At 38.2% G+C, this 17,590-nt stretch overlaps 1 protein-coding gene across 2 annotated transcripts in view; it reads left to right on the forward strand.

Moving 5' to 3' along the window:
* The window catches only part of TNIP3 (TNFAIP3 interacting protein 3), a 95,803-nt gene that overhangs the window by 54,464 nt on the left and 23,749 nt on the right, over positions 1-17,590 (forward strand). For both annotated transcript variants that reach the window (XM_017959023.3, XM_009207499.4), the window contains 4 exons: positions 8,694-8,780; positions 11,655-11,735; positions 14,107-14,172; positions 15,594-15,743. In XM_017959023.3, the coding sequence (XP_017814512.1) occupies positions 8,694-8,780; positions 11,655-11,735; positions 14,107-14,172; positions 15,594-15,743 (384 nt within the window). The remainder of the gene's footprint in view (positions 1-8,693; positions 8,781-11,654; positions 11,736-14,106; positions 14,173-15,593; positions 15,744-17,590) is intronic.

Genomic DNA, 17,590 nt, shown 5'->3' on the forward strand with positions numbered 1-17,590 from the left:
AATGGCTTGGGCCCCCGCACTGCTTTTCCATCATTGGTAAATGATGTCTCCTGCTATAATTTTTAGGTGTGTTATTTATGTCTACCAACATAGATCAAAGGTTCTTTGGGGGAAGTAAACCAGGAAGACTAAATGAACTCTGATACGGGTTCAGCCACCCACTTGTTACATCATAATTGTGAGCAAGTCATTTGCCATCTCTAAATTCAACTTTGTCCTCATTAACATTAAAGATGCCTCTTCTTACAGGGCTGTTATGAAGTTCAGATTGAAGCAAATAAAGTATTTTAAACCACATAACTCCTTAGTACAAAATAGTAATTTTATTTGTTTTCTAAACTAAATTTAGTTCCATTCTAGGAACTGTAGCTTGTCCTTTGGAAAATAATTTATCTAGTTGACTGCAGAAAATTTCAGTCACTTCAGTGTTTTCTCGGGCAATTTATATTTTCTGTGCAGTGGTATGCAAGAATTCTCCCCTATCCCTTCATGTAATGGTACCTAGGGGTTTGTGGAACAGATTTTGTGAAATAATCTGGGTGAAATAGGGTTGCCAGATGTAGCATATAGAAATATAGGATGTCCACCTAAATTTAAATTTCAGATAAATGGCAGAATATTGTATGGGACAAACATACAAAAAACTGTTGTCTATCGGAAATTCAAATTTGACTGAATATTATGTATTTTTCTGGCAACTTTGGGGTGGAGGCATCAGGGCTACAGTGATCCCCCATCTGACACTGCCATTGGCACTGATTTAGTCTGTCCCTTGTGGGTTTTTTCACTGGCCTATATCCTCACTGGCAATCACTAATGCTTCCAGGTCACTCAGCATATCTCTTATCCTTAGGGTCATGTGGTAAACACTACATCCTCCTCAATTTGACCCTGAAGACCCCTCAAACCCTCAGTTAGCCACTCTTTCATCCTTCTCAGGATGCATAGGAAATTTCTGGCTCTGCTTCCACACCACTCTAGGGTTGAGTTGTCTCAGGACCTCTCTACTTAGACAAGTCGTAAGGCCATGTCACAGCCGTGTACCATGGTGGTGTGGAGAAATTCTCTTCAAGGCTTGTACCTTCCCTGGACTTAACCCAGTGAGTAAGGCTGGAGCTGACTCTGCTCTTTGATGTTCAATGTAAGCAATCTGGAAGATGATAGATGAGTACCTAGAAGTAGGAGAATAGGGGCCAGGTGTGGTGGCTCACACTGCCTGTAATCCCAGCACTTTGGGATGCTCAGGCAGGCTTGGTATCAGTTTTGAGGTCAGGAGTTCAAGACTCAGCCTGACCTAACATTTGGTGATGAACCCTATCTCTACTAAACATGTAGCAAAAAAATTAGCTGGGCTTGTGTGGTTCATGACATGTAGTACCCAACTACTTGGGAGGCTGAGGCAGGAGACATGAGCATTGAACTCCAGGAGTGCACGAGGTTGCAGTAAGCCATCTAGCCATCACATCACTGCACTCCAGCAACTCGGGTGACAGTGCGAGATTCCATCTCAAAATAAATTGCACAAAATAAATTAGCCTAAAATCTTTAAAAATTGTTTTGAAAACATTAGCTCTTGAAATTCAAAGGTTTGATTTTCCAGATGGTATCTAGAGTTTGGAGAGTCTATTTTGAAATGCAAAGGCCAAACAGGGGCTGTTCTCCTCTTTTTATTCTATGACAAACTTAATCTGACAAAAGATATCCCTTACTGGCAAGGCATGGTGGCTCATGCCTATAATCTCAGCACTTTGGGAGGCCGAGATGGGCAGATCACCTGAGGTCAAGAGTTTGAGACCAGCCTAGCCAATGTGACGAAACCCCAACTCTACTAAAAGTATAAAAATTAGCAGGGCGTGGTGGCAGGCACCTGTAATCCCAGCTACTTGAGAGGCTAAGGCAGAAGAATTTCTTGAACTCGGGAGGCGGAGGTTGCAGTGAGCTGAGATCATGCCACTGCACTCCAGCCTGAGTGACAGAGCAAGATTCCTTCTTAAAAAAAAAAAAAAAAAAAAAAAAAAAATCTCTTACCGAGCAAAGAAAGAATTAGCTACATAAAACAAAAGAATAGTGTGTGTTTTGGAGGATCATCAGTTAATACTTCAATATATTAACTTACAAGATCTTAGAAAGCACCATGAAAATGTAGAAAATATCATTAAAGACAACAGTTCTGCCTTTTAAATTTTTTCCCATAGCATATCTAATTATTTATATTTTTTATTTATTAAATAGTAATCAAAATCAAGTAAAAATTTTAATAGGCATTTATATGAACGCTAAAGAATATTGATCATGTAACCAAAATAGGATAAAGTAAAATATTTGCCTATAAAATGAATAAAAAGTAAATACACGGAAACAGGCCAGCTCTTTAAACATGTGTTAACAGTTCTACCTGATCATTTCTGGTTTGGAGGCAAAGCCTGTAACTTTGTGTATCCCTGTGGTCATTGTGTGTTCTGGACTGTATTCTGAAAAGCAGGGGTGTGCTATGATTTTGTACTATAGATTCGTACACAAATGGACCCATTCAATAAAAATGTATTGTACTGCTACTCTGTACCCTGAAGGTACTGTGGTAGTTCCCAAGGCTAAAATGATAAATACTGACCTCATCTTCAAGAAGCTTATAGCATCTCAGAGGGGAAAGGAACATACAATTAACAACTGCTTTACAATAAGTGCAAGAGTTAATGCTTCACAAAGCACCATGAGATCTCAGGAAGGAAGTAGCTAACTCCACTCTGGAGGACCAGGGGAGACTTCACAGAGGAGCTGATGGTCAAGGTGGGTCAGATTGTTTACTGCTTTGTGGGGCAGTCAGAAATCTCTAAACACGGATTTCACAAAGTCTGCAGTTTTATAGAGGCTACAGACTCGTCAACAAAAGCCGATTTGCCTTCTAATGTATCTGATGTGCCCTAAAACTAAAGTGTATAATCAAAACAGACTGCAAACGACCTCACTATATTGCATAGGAGCATTGTTTCAGAGTTCCAACCAGGAGGGACATCAGTGTATATCCCCCAAGAGGCTATGGAATCTGTGACACCCCATCCCCTGACTCTGCTTGTTCAAAACCAGGTTTGGGGGAACAAAGAGAGGTGATTTACTAGTTGGAAGCCAAAAAGTTGAAGTTTCTGATCTTTAGATCTCATATCCCTTGAGAAGATACCTGATTTGAGAACATCATAAATTTGTTTCAGGGTAAAGAAGGCAATTTGTGTGTGTCTGAGTCCCATGTGAACATGCGCAGGCACTAAAATGGCAGTACTTTAGCCTCAAGAAATACAGAGTGAACACAACACACAAAAGTTGCTAGCATGGAGTTTACAATCTAGTGTCAGGAGGCAATCAACAAAAAGAAGAAGAAAATATAGTGCTATGGAAAAATAAAGCAGGAAAGGTGAATGGAAAGTGCTGGGGTGGAGAGCAATTTTACATTGGGAGGCCAAGTAAAGACTCAATAAACAGATGTCACTTACACCATTACCTGTCAAAGGTGGGGGGATGTACCATGTGGACATCTAGGGAAAAGATAGTTCTAGGCAAGAGAGAGTAGGTTCAAGGGGCAACAGCGTGGCCAGGACATGGCATAGAATGAACTAACAGAAGGATACCAAGAATGAGGTCAGAGGGGCCTGGGCTAGATTGTGTAGGACCTTGCTAGCCACTGTAAAGAGTTCTGCTTTCACTCTGAGTGACATGGGAAGCCACTGAAAGGTTCTGAGCATGAAATGACATTTTAAAAGCCTCACATTGGCCACTGTATTAATAATGGGTGGGGGTGGGGGAGTAGGAGCAAATATAGAAGCAGGAAAGCCCTTAGGTTATTGCAATAATCCAGCTAAGAGATGATGGGGGTCAACGCAAAAATGCCAATCATCTTGCCCAGGGTCACATAACTAGCAAGTGGTGGAACTAGGTTTGACAAACAGCCAGAGATCAGTCACTGCTGGATACACTCTTAAAAATGTTCCTATGAATAAAATCAGGAAGCAAATATTAAAGTCCTCATTTTGAAAAAGTTATTAAAAGGCATTTTTTTTTTTTTTTGAGAAGTTGAGGTGGGAGGATCATTTGAGGCCAGTAGTTCAAGACCAGTGTGGGCAATATAGTGAGGCCCCATCTCTACAAAAATTGAAAAGGTAAAAATAGCCAGGCGTGGTGGTACACAACTGTAGCTACTCAAGAGGCTGAGGCAGCTGGATTGCTTGAGCCCAGGAGTTGGAGCTTACAGTGAGCTATGATTTCACCACTGCACTCCAGCCTGTACTACAGAATGTAACTCTGTCTCAAAAACAAAACAAAACAAAAAAATAGAAAATAAAAAAGAAAAAGGCCGGGTATGTTGGCTTATGCCTGTAATCCCAGCACTTGGGGAAGGCCAAGGCGGGTGGATCACAAGGTCAGGAGTTCGAGACCACCCTGGCCAATATGGTGAAACCCTGTCTCTACAAAAAAATTAGCTGGGTGTGGTGGCACATGCCTGTAATCCCTGCTACTCGGGAGGCTAAGGCAGGAGAATTGCTTGAACCTGGGAAGCAGAGGTTGCAGTGAGGCGAGATTGTGCCACTGCACTCCAGCCTGGGTGGCAGAGCAAGACTCTGTCTCAAAAAAAAAAAAAAAAAAAAAGGTAAGTTTATTTCACCTTGCCACTTGCTCATTAAACTGAGAAGTCTCTAGGCTTTTGTGGTAATGTGTTCCTCCCCTGTCTGGATATATTTTCAAAAAGCCTACAAAATGTTCAGGTAGATTGGATACAGGATGTAAGAGAAAGAGGAGTCAAGGATGACTCCAAGATTTTCAATCTGGAGAATAAAAGGTGTTATTAATTGTAAGAGGGAAGGCAAGTTTTGCAGGGAAAATCATAAACTAAGTTATCCTGATCAAACAGGTCAGGTAAAGAAGGAGGCAACTATCATGCATACAAGCGGAGATGACAATTAAGCAATTAATATAGGAGTCTCGAGTCCAGGGGTATGGTCCATTCCTAGTTCCCCTGGTGAACTGATTGCTAAATATTTTGATTGTCACAAGCTGTTGAAATAAACATTTTGAATATTAGTTTTGCTAATATTATTACATTGCAATATTAACTACATTGCAGTTTCCAATCTCTCCCATTTAATACATGATGAACTAAAACCAATTAAAAAACCACTTTGATCATGTAATTCCTTTGCCCAAAGGTCTTTTGTAACTCCCTATGGCCTATAAGGTCAACATGTCTTAATCTGAAATTAAAATATTTTATGTTTTCATCCAAATCAACTTTAGAAATGCCACACGGACCCTATTCTAGTTAAACTGGATTTGTCAGAATCCTTCATACCTAAGTTTGTCCAGTTGTGTTCTGTTTCTTACTTTGCTCCCTTTACAGCATTTATAGCTCAGCTTTCACTCTCTATCAAAATCCTATCTACCCTTCAAGGCCCAGCAGAAACTCTGACTCTTTCCATAGCTATTAAAGGTGAGAATGAACACTCTCTCCTCTGAATTCTTACAGGCCTTATTGTCTTTATCATTTATTTCCCAGTTTTCATTTACTGTTTAGTTTTTCAAGTATATATATTGACACACACACACAGCCACACACATGTGTGTATGTATATGTACATTTCATCATAAGCAGGGAATTTTGCTTTTGTTTTCCTTTGGAACCCACACAATGTCAAGTACAGAGTGAGTGATGCATAAATTGTGGGTTTCCCTTTCCTTTTGTCATATTATTTGTTTCATAAATAATTTGATTGATGGCCCTATCTTTAGAGTCAAATTCTTATTACTATCTAAGCTCACATAGCAACCCTGGGAGAATACTATTACTATCCCATTGTATAAAATGGAAATTGAGCCTTAGAGACCTTAAGCATCTTACATGACCAAATTCGCAAGCAGGGAGTGGTAGAGCCAAGCTGTGAATCCAGATCACATTCTAGAGCTAGATCTTCTAGTCGTTACTGATCCTCTCTTTCCCACCTACATAGCACATACACTTAAAAATTCATGCAAATAGATTCAGGAAACAAACAAGGTTTTTCAGCTCCCATTCTAAAAGCATACAAAGGAAAAAGCCACGTTTCTTTTACCTGCCAAAGAATGCTTCTGATAACTTGTAGAAATACGGTGCTCTCCTCTTGGACTAATTTTAAGATAATTATTGTCCACTAGAATGATGGTTACAGACCAGTGACTGGTAGTCCTTGTTCCTTTACCACATTTCCCTTTCTTAATTTTAATTTTAATTTTATTTCATCTGTATAATATTTTAGTGACTTCAGAAATGAAGACTCTTCACAATAGCCTTGGAAACATGGAATGACACCTCTGTCTCTCTGAAAATGATTTCAGCTAGTGAGACTTCTCATGAAACAAAGCTTGACTCAAAGCCAGACTCTTAAAATATGTGGCACAATGTGAAAGGGATGGAGGTGAAGTGAAGAGAGCATATGTAACAGAAAAGACCCAATTAATTCTTAGGGATGGCCTATTGAAAGTCTTGTTTTTCTGAAACCAAACTTGTGGTTCTTCAGAAGAGTTATTACTTATTCATAAATAATCATATGGCTCTCTTGAGCTAATGGAAAACCTGTTTGTTGTTTATCCGCATAGTAGAAGAGGAAAAGGAATTGTAATGAAAGATGTAAAGGTATAGAATTTCCATTTAATAGAAGCCATCGCACCTAACAATGTATGTGCATCAGGATACTTTACAGGGGAGACTCAAGAGGCACAATGCCAAGGATGGTATTTCCTGGCAAGAAAATGTTCTTCCGACCCACTTTTCTGGGTCAATGTTACCACATCCCTAGTTTATTACTACCAAATACAAATTAAAGCTGAAGGGAATCTTAAACTGTATAAAACTGTGGAATGTGTCTGTGCGTGGTATGTTTCAGAAGAAAAATATTTTTACAATAGAGTTTTCTTTTTCTTTTCTGATGAGCAGATTTTAGCGTTGATAAAGTGTCAGTTCAGGAAATCGCGGCCTCTATACCCTAAAGTCAGATCTTATGTGAGTTGTAACTTTTACTTTCAGAACCCTGAATGAACAATTTGACTCCTACCTGTATTTTTGGATTTTGCCTTAAAGCAGCGTCACTCCCTTTCACTCAAGCATAGACCAAAACATAACAAGAAACCAGAAGAAAGTACACACACACACACACACACACACACACACACAAACTAGCAAAAAGTTCATCGATTTGGTATATCATTATATAGATATTCATCCATTTATTCATGTAGCAAAATGTGTTGAACATCTGCTGTGTGCCAGACAGCTCAGTGCCTGGCTGCTGTGGACACAGAGATGAATACAGGAACATGGAAATATGTAATAATAATGCATGATGAAGGGCTCTTCTTAGCTGATTAGAGGAGGTCAAGAGAAGATCAGAAGGAAATAGAAGCACTGACTGTAGGTTTCTCCAGCCACAAGGTTGGATGGAGAGCCCAGAGAGGAGACATCTGAGGTGGCAAGAACAGCATGCACAGAGCTCAGGGGCATAGAACCAGCTCACTCATTTCAGGAAAGGGAGGTCAGTCAGGATGGTTGGAGCACAGGGGAGAGTTGGAGAGTGGGGGGAGATATTCAGGAGAAATGGGAGGGCCAAATGTGGGACACTCAATCACTCCCTTTTGAATTTTAGGAGTTTAAGGCTTTATCCTATATATATGTGAATATCTCATAGGCAGGTCTAATGAAGTTAAATGATTGACTATAAATTCTTTTCTCCTTTTAGTTACACATTCTTTCCCTTTTTGTATTCCTTGCCTCTTTTTTTTTGTTCCAAGTCCAAAATGAGGTCTTCTGTTCCATCGCAGTTCATTTATGTAGCTCCAAGTATCTGCCATTTCCACGCTTTTATCTGTACCACCCAGTAGTGCTCCATTACCTCAAGGCCCCTAAAATGACAGCAGTCAACTAATTAAAACTAAAAAGATTCTCCATGAGAAGATTTCACTTCAAATGAGTCATGGAGAAAATCTAGACTTGATTTATAGAAAAGACAGTCTTAAACTTGAGAGGCAAGTTTAACCTTTCTGCCAATACAGAAGATTAGATTTGCAAACAATGACCATTTTCTTTCTGATGAATTATTTTCCCTTTTATTTCTATAAGAATTAGTGGCACTTATAGAATTATGTATGACTCATTAAGTTCTACCAAGCTACACTCACATTTAGAAGGCATTGCCAGAAAATCTTGCCTTTAGGGAAACTGAGCTATCAAAAAGTCAACAGTTACCTAATTGCTCTGGGAAATACAATGAATTTATAGCAGTTAGGCTACTGAGGAAACACTTGGATTGCCCAGGCTTTCTGTGGTGGAGAACTTCCTCCTCCAGTGGGAGAAACTGCCAGTAAAGGAAGAATGACGATTTACATACCATAGCAAGGCTAATCTGCCCCAGGTCTTAGTCACAGCCTGCCTATTTGAGACATCCTGGGAAATCCCTATTTGGAAGAGAAGAAAAGTTAAAATCACAGTTGCAGTGCTTATAACTTTATTCTGTGTAATTCCTATCCACAGTCACTTCTGTTCATTTTTAATGAAAACCTATTGCTGCTATTTTCTATTGAGTTAATGGTGATGTGTGTTTTTTAAATTTTGTATATTTGCTCTCACCCTAAAATATATCATAAGAGACATTTTCCCCCTCTTTTTCTTTCTGCTTTCCAAGACTCCAGGAAAAACAGCTTCCATGGCACATTTTGTACAGGGCACATCTAGAATGACTGCTGCAGAACGTTCTACAGAGCACAACGAGGTAAGAACATATTTCTAGGAGATGAGTTGATCACATCTAGCATTGATGGCATTTCTAGTGGTTAATTTTGCACTTAATAAGAATAGAAATGGCTAGTTTGCTTTCTTTAGCTAAGATTTACTCTATAGTTTTAACCAATATTATGTAACATAGAAAAAAAAATCTAAGTAACTAGTACATTGCTTTTAACCCACTGGGCTTAAATTCCTTTCAGCCTTCCAATTCCTTTCAGCCCTCCAGTTCTGTGGGTTCCTTATTTTGTTCTTGATTTAGAGGTATTTGGTTCTATATAAAATCTAAAAAGAATACTATATTGGTGTGGGTAGAAATAGAACATATTTTAACAATAGAGTATCTGTAGTAACATTTTTATATATTTACAATTGGTACCATAGATTTTGTTCAGCAATAGAGACTACTGCTAATTGAATGAATGAATTCAAATATTTTCTAGTTTTCTTTTACAGATAACCAAGGTATAATGGGAAACTAAATGGAAACTTCTGTTCATTTAAGTTTTTAATTTAGTAGCATCAGACCTTGAATATACATTGGTAAGGATGCTATCATAGAGAAAGAAGTGCCCATATGCTTTGAACACAAATTCTACTTTACAGGGAATAATTATAGGAAATTATTTATAGGGAATAACTGTTCTGTAAGCAGCCCTTACTAGAAGCAATGACTGAAAATCTTTGTAGTTACTGCAAATCAGATGCCTTCATTAGGCACTGCGAAGCAAAGTAAATACAAAGGAAAAGGTCCCCCAAACCTTTGTATTTGATTAATTTTGCTTTATTTTATAGAAACCTGAGACATATGAACTATAGCAAAATGTTGATTAATCTCCAGAGAAAGCTCTGGTGATACGTTTGTGACTTACATGCCATTCCTATTCACTATGTTTTCTATCTTTCCTCCTTCCTATCCTCCCCCACTTATAACTGAATATTACTTATGAATTTCAAAAACTAGTACCCCTGCAGTTACAAATAGAGTCTCTTGCAGATTTGGTATCTAGATTTTCAGTAATTTTTATTTATAAAAGAAAAATCAAGCGTGAAACATATTATAATTTTCTTCCAGAGAAAATTATTTATGGGGAAACAAACAAAAAGCACACTGTCTCATTGTTCCACATCTGGGTTCCCAAAGTCAGGGACATACAAATGCTTGCCAATCACAGATTTTTGTCTACATCACAAACAGAGAGGAGCCATTTTTGAGCACCCATAATTTATTCCCTAGAATGGGAGTATATTGAACTTTAGTGTGAATCAAGATTACCTAGGAAATATATTAGAAATAGAGGTGCCCTGGCTGCTCTTCTAGAAATTCTGATCCACTGTTCAGGATGCTTGACGTTTAGCAAGCTTAATGGTGACTTTGATGTGCTCTTTTGGTGAGAACCACTGTTCTAAAATCCAGTCTTACTATGGCCCTACTTTGCTGATGACCTCAAGATACACTAAGTAGGGTTGGCTCACAGCATTTTCCAGATCAAAGACGCTTAATAGTTAGTCTGTTCTAACCCAGAATGGGTCTAGTTTCTTGGAAGTCTTCCCAAAAAGAAGAAGATCCAACTACAGGCCCCAACATACTTGACACTTGGGTTTCAGTGTCACTCTTGGTGCTCAGCCAGACCAGTGTCTTGAGGTCAAAAGCAAATATAATCATTCAGAATTTATTTACCCATAGAAGACTGTCTCTTTTTAAATGTGGTCTTAATTGTAACATAGGTCTAAATAGGAAGAAGCTAAGGAAACGAGAACATCTATGCTTACATAAAATACCATCAAACCCTAAAATGCCAAAACACAAATAAACAGAGAAAAGATAGAAAATACACTTTTATAAATAATTTCTGATGAAAAAAGTGCTTGAAATACCATGATGATTGCAAAAGAACAATTTCCTCTACACATTTTTGGCAAAGACCACAACATGTTCTGAAAATATTTCTTAATTGTTCATGAACAACTTTAAGCAATTTAGTGGCCCACAGTAACTAATAAGGCTGAAACTGATTACAGATGTAGGAACTACTCTCATCACCCAATTCATTGTGTTACTTATATGACTCTGGGATGAGATAGTAGTAAGATTATTGAATTATTATAGAGGAATCAGTCCTTTATTTAAGTAAATGTTGTTCTTAGTTGATTTAGGCAGATGGCAGACAGTTTCCACAGCTTTTGTGTTACCTTTAAATGAATACTCTCACTCCTGAAAAAAAAATAACTGAAAAGAAAGGTGGTAAACTTTTCATTATGACAGTAATTTATTATTAATCTAAACTAGTAAGCTAGTGACTTTATTCAAGGAGCTGGCTAAAATTACACAGTAATTACACAGTAATAGCTGTATGTGTTTGTCTTTATTCTTGATGATTCTGTCGTTCCTCTGACTTTTACTGGGTCTACTTTTCAGAATATTACTCACATACATGTTCATGGGCACAGCTACCAAAATGACTTTTTTGGAATGTTTACTATAAAAATGCCTAAAATATATCCAGGAAACTTACCTGATTTCTTAATTGTCATTTTTTTGGAAAAGGATTGAAATCCAAATTCATAAAATTTTAATCTCTGACTTACCCATTATAGTGTATAGATATATTTATAATTTATTACAGAATTATTATGGTAACTAATTTATATAAAGGATTCTAAAACATAATATGAACTGATTCCTCCACCAGCCACTGTGAAGGACTTAGGGTGTGAGGATTATTACTGCTAGAATCAGGTATTTTTATAAATCGCAACAGGAGAGTTGGCCAAATGCATGGTTTTTGTGAGGAGCAGTACTTCTGTTTATTTTGTAAACAGTTTTGTTTCAATTTTTTTCTTTTCTCTTCTTTTTTTTAAGTGTGCTGAATCATCAACAAGAAAGAACTTGACAAATTCTCTTGAACAAAAGATAAGGTGTTTAGAAAAACAGAGAAAAGAGGTAACTTAGAACTACTCGCTAAAGCCACAGGTGCCATGGATTAATGCTGAGGATAAAATAATGTATTATCCTTGTGCCTTTTATTTTTGTTATCAGGTCACAGTATTTATCTTTAAGATACTGGACTGCACTATTTTGAGAGCAAATGCTTTTTTCTTATTCACCTGTATGTCTCATACTTGTCTCAGTGTCTGTGCAGTGATGAATGAAAAATGACAAAGTAATAAGTCTGGTAACATAATCCTAATTTTCTCAAAACTTAGATGTTTCCTCCACACAGACCAAGTGACTTTATCCTTTATGCCTTTATCCTTTATGGCTTATGACCTTTACCCTTTATGCCTTGCAACTTCACATACGTTGGAACTCAAGGTTTCTTGAGTTACTTGAAAAGTCTTTAAGTATGGTTGATTTAGGTGCTATGACTTCAGGGTTTGGGCATCCAAACACATGGGAGTTAGAAAGCATTGTCATAAATAAAGTTTGTTTCTAAAATGTTCCTGGGAATTAATGGGTATTATTTTGAGTTTTATTTTTCTGAGCTTAATGAATGTTAGAACCTCTTTACTCTTCTTGACAGAGGAAGTAGTGAAAAGTATAACAATTTTAGCACTCTGTATATTGTCAATTTTGTAATTCCTTCTTGTTTTTTTTGAGACAGTGTTGCTCTGTCACCCATGCTGGAGTGCAGTGGCACAATCACAGCTCACTGCAGCCTCTGCCTCTGAGGTTCAAGTGATTCTTGTGCCTCATCCTCCCCAGTAGCTGGGATTACAGGCATGCACGACCATGCCCAGCTAATATTTGTATTTTTAGTAGAGATGGGTTTCGCCATTTGGGGCAGGCTGGTCTCGAACTCCTGTCCTCAAGCGATCTGCCCACCACAGCCTCCCAAACTGCTGGGATTACAGGAGTTAGCCACCGTGCCCAGTCTGTAATTCCTTTTCTAATTCATTCTGTGTATGAAATCTTTCATGTTCTCTTCTATGGTGCCTTCTACTCTTCTTTGATACTGCGAAGAATATTGTGACCTTCTGGAAAATTACTAAACTACAGCAGAGTAATGTAACTATAGTATACACAATGGAATCCCTAAAATGCCAACAAAGTAACTCTCGATATAATAATATTATACAATTTCATACTAAATAATGACAGTAACTGCCACTATGGATTCAGTAATTTGCTTTTTAATTAGGAGAAAGTCTTGCTAGTTTTTAGTCATTACCACTATCTTCTCAGTGTCTGTTCCATATCCATAAGTGCTGGAATTTCTCTTAATGCAGAAAACTACAAACTTCCCCAACAAAAAGCTAACCACATATCATAGCATTTCTTCTGCCTTCTAATTAGCAGATAGTTTTAAGATCTTTAAATTATTTTCAGCCTAAAATGCATCTAAATATTGTCTTATGACAAAACTATAATTTCTTGAAAATCTAAATTTTCAAAATGGTGATATTGTCTATTTGTTGAATATTTATTATAAATCATGTGTTAATCTTTTAAAGCACATTATTTCAAGAAAATAATGATCAGTTAATGGCGCCTAGGCTTTGTTAGCATAAATTCTGCTTTAAAAGAGCTGGAAAAAATATTTCATTATAATCAGTGTAAGCACATAGAAAAATATGAAAATGTTTGGGAAAAGAACCTTCATGAATGAAGAAATCTTACAGACAATCATCAATACTTACAAATTTTTATCAGATTGTGGTTGGATCAAACAAAGAAAATGAAAATTCAAATAACTAAGAAAAGTTAAAAGTTACTGATAAACTGTTCAGCTGCCTTGTCAAGATACACCTACGACTTAATAGTTTTTCCTCTCCCCTCCCCTCCCCTCTCCTCTCTTTTCTTTTCGTGAGATGGAGTCTCGCTCTGTTGCCCAGGCTGGAGTGCAGTGGCACGATCTCGGCTTACAGCAACCTCCGCCTCCTGGGTTCAAGCGATTCTCCTGCCTCAGCCTCCTGAGTTGCTGGGACTACAGGTGCATGCCACCACGTATTTTTGTATTTTTGTATTTTTATTTTTGTATTTTTAGTAGAGACGGGATTTCACCATGTTGGGCAGGCTGGTCACGAACTCTTGACCTCAAGTGATCTCACCCACCTTGGCCTCCCAGAGCGGTGGGATTACAGGCGTGAGCCACCGCGCCCGGCCAATAGTTTTTCATATAAGAACCAGTTGTGAAAAGGTGAGAGTGTGTTCAATTTAATCATCCCAGCACAATCAGAACTTGATGAAAAAAAATGTTGTCTTCATCCATGGCTTCTAAAATCTTAATAAGCTCAGAAAGTAATTTCTTTTTTACAAAATTTCCAAATGGGAAGAAATTCTTTGTTGATGCCCCAAATTTTAATAATTTCAGCTCCTGGAAGTTAACCAGCAATGGGATCAGCAATTTAGAAGTATGAAAGATTTATATGAAAGAAAGGTAAATACCTCTCTCTATTCGGTATTTTCTTTAAATCCATTATCCTGGTGTGGCCAATTGTGTGAAGAGTCTCATTGATTTCAGCTACAAAGAGCTTTGTGGATAGCCAACTGTTGGAAAATGATGGGGGAGGGTGCTGAGTATAGTATTGGTCTCATGGCACTGAAGATTAATGAACAGTGTCAGTGAGTCATCTTGAACAACAGCTAAAGAAAAGTGCAAAAATGGCCCCCAGTGATGTCTCAAGAGTTCTTATGCACATTTATCATGGCTCACAGAGTATCCCAGCCTTACCTTTGTCCCTAGAAGCCACAAATGCGCAGTTATATGTAAGGTGAGATATGGTTTAAAGTTCACACTGTTTATGCCACGTTAGCCCTAATTCTTTAATTAGATAGCATGAGCTGTTTTCCACAAATAGAGAAACAAATGGTGGTAACAGTGAAAGTGTGAGGAAAAATGGGGCAATCTCCTCTTCCATCTAAAGCACGTTTGCTCTTAAAAAGCTCTGGTGAGAAAGGGGCTTTTGGAAGAAAACCTCCTTTAATACATAAAAGACCATTTATAATTTAAAATTATTCTATCTTCAAAAAGAGATAAAGAGAGAAAGTACTTTCCCCTAAATAATTCAGTATTAAGAAACTTGACCATGAGTATTATAATATAGCAGCATTGTTCCTTTCCTCCTCATTTTGTTACCCAAAAGTATTGAATTTAAAATGTTCAGGATAATGTTCCCACTGCACCAGGCAATGGTCAGGCAGCCTTGCAATATCCCTGCTGGGGCAATACGGGTCTGTAAATGTTAAAGATGATGATCCCAGAGAGAATGCTGAAGCTGCTTTCTCGAAGGGCTTGCAGGTGTGTGAAGACAGTGTTAGTGATGGCTATAATCCTCATCTTGGAAGACGCACCCCTCTCTAAGATTCTCACTCTGGACTGTGGTTACTCTGAGGACCTGTCACTCTGTCATCAGAGTGATCTGGCACCTAGTAGGAGTTCAAATGCTGCAAATTACTGATAGATTAAAGGCCATGTCTGTTTTTCTCTGGTATAGGCATATTCTACCTAACCTGCTGCCCCTCATTGCCTTTTCCAGACCAGGCTAGGCTCGCGTGGAGAGAATAGGATAATAAACCTAGAGAATTCCCTGGGTGTGGTCTAAGTCTTTTATTCCCTCTGAAGTAGGGGTGGTTTGGAGAAAAGAAGGAAGAGCTGGAGGCTGTTTTGGTGCAAGGCCAAGCTCCCTTTGAAACGCGAGTATCCCGATCTGTGTTAGGGACGGTGGGAACTAGGACCTCTCCTTAGGGGACGTCCTGGGGTGGCGCGTTTCTGTCCAAAGTTCATACCCTGGGAATAAATCCAGGGGCTTGTGAGCTTCAGAGAAGGTATCTGCAGCTGTCTGTGAACGACCTCTTCAGGTAGCAGAGCTGAAGACGAAACTGGACGCCGCAGAAAGATTCCTCAGCCTGCGAGAGAAGGAGCGGCATGAGAGGCAGAGAGAGGACGACAGGCAGAGAGAGGACGACCGGCAGCGCGACCTGACCCGGGACCGGCTGCAGCGGGAGGAGGTGGGCGGGGCCCGAGTTCTCGAGCCCAGAGGATCCAAGTAAAAGCAAAGGGGCGGGGGGATTTCCTGTAGAAAACCTACCGTTTTATTAAAATCAACTCACTACTGAGCAAGGACCGATGTGCAAGGGTGTATGGGTTACGCAAGTCACCAAGAGCCATGAACAAGGGTGACTTCTCTAGAACAAGAAGGAAGGAGATTCTCTGCCGGGTTTCTCCTGGTTGCATAAATAGGCAGACAGTCATCCCCCAGGCCCTTCCAGGAAGAAGAAAACCATAGATTTGCTGACACTCTAGGGCATTTCAGCCTAAGAGAAAATTATTTTTTTCTTTTGCTTTTATTCGTATTTATTATTTTTATTAGTAGTGTTCATAATAATAATATGGCAATACTTTGTATTTGTGCAGTAGCTTTTCAAGCTTACAGAGAGAGTTACATATGAGGTTTTACTTCTGTAACCATAAATTTATGACATTTTTAAAAGGCTTCATCCTCATTATCTCATTTAACATTCTTGGCCCACCTGTGAGCAAAATAATTATTTTTGCTATATTAAAGATGAGAAAGCTGAGATGTGAACAAATTGAATTGCCCACGTTGATAAAAAGGGACTGGAACCCAACCTCCAGATTCTAAAGCTCCATCAGTCCCTTGCTGAGAACTGGATGGTGTTGAGATGACAGCTTTTCCTGAAAAAACACTCTTTTTGTCCTGGTTTTACTTTCCATTATTAGACTTCATGACTATTGTAGAAAAAGGGAGAAAACCTTAAATTCTAATGGTCCCTTGTTATTTTAGGTATAGTAAGAAAAAACAAAGTGTAAAGACTCTGAGGGAATGTCTTATCACTGATATCGTGAGGCATTGGCAATATTTTAAAACGTAGAAATCTTAAGGCAATGTCTAAAATTAGCACAGACAATACCAGTCCAGGTTTTCCTACCTTGCTGAGGATGTCTTTGTCACAGTGAGTCAGGAAAGCAGAGTTTAGCAACACTCCCTTTCTGCCATGTAGCAGTCATTTCCTTTTCCAATTACATCCTAGCCAGGAATCTGAGTAATTTTTCCCTCAATGCAGTTGGGACCATTTTCTCATTGGAATAATTTTCTCTTAAATTATGCTAACTTAGAAAATAGTTGGCTTATTTTCTAAGTGTATATGTTCATTCTATTTAAATAAAAGCAAGTAGAAATATTTTCCCTTTTAAAGAAAATGAATTACCTAAAGCGGATTTCTTAAATTTTGTAATCATATTGGGAAATATTAGTTGCTCAAATAACACACTTTAACACATATATTAGCTATTTTTGCATGTTGAGTTACCTATTTTCTGCAATATTTATTTTACTGGGTTAAAATCTCCATCTCACTAAGAATCCAATTTACTTCACAAAATGTTTGCTATCGGTTATACAAAATTAAGAGGTGGGAGATATTGTCTGAATCCAGAGCCTGTTGATGTTTAAGCAGCTAACCTTCAGTTGTTTAAAACACTGCACTTCTGGATGATAATCTAAAACATGGAGAAGTGGTGGCAGTTGGACTAGTTGATTTCTCCCTTTTAAAAATAATAATCACAACAATAGAGTGCTCTAAATAAGATCTGTAATGAAGGGTCTTATTGGCCTAAAGATTATTCTCTTTTCCCTCTTTCTAATACAGAATGATGCAGGAATGAGCTTTGAGACATTTCGGATTGTTTTCTTACAATGACAGTAAGAAATAGCTGAAAGCCTTTTCTTTCTGCCATTTCAGCTATGTTTCTTAATCGCTTATCCATCACCTAGTAACAGTACATAGGGACTTGCTTATCCTGCAGACCCATTTATTTGACAATTGAAAGTAAG

The sequence above is a fragment of the Papio anubis genome, chromosome 3 (genome assembly GCF_008728515.1).
Source record: "Papio anubis isolate 15944 chromosome 3, Panubis1.0, whole genome shotgun sequence".
Classification (NCBI taxonomy): domain Eukaryota; kingdom Metazoa; phylum Chordata; class Mammalia; order Primates; family Cercopithecidae; genus Papio; species Papio anubis.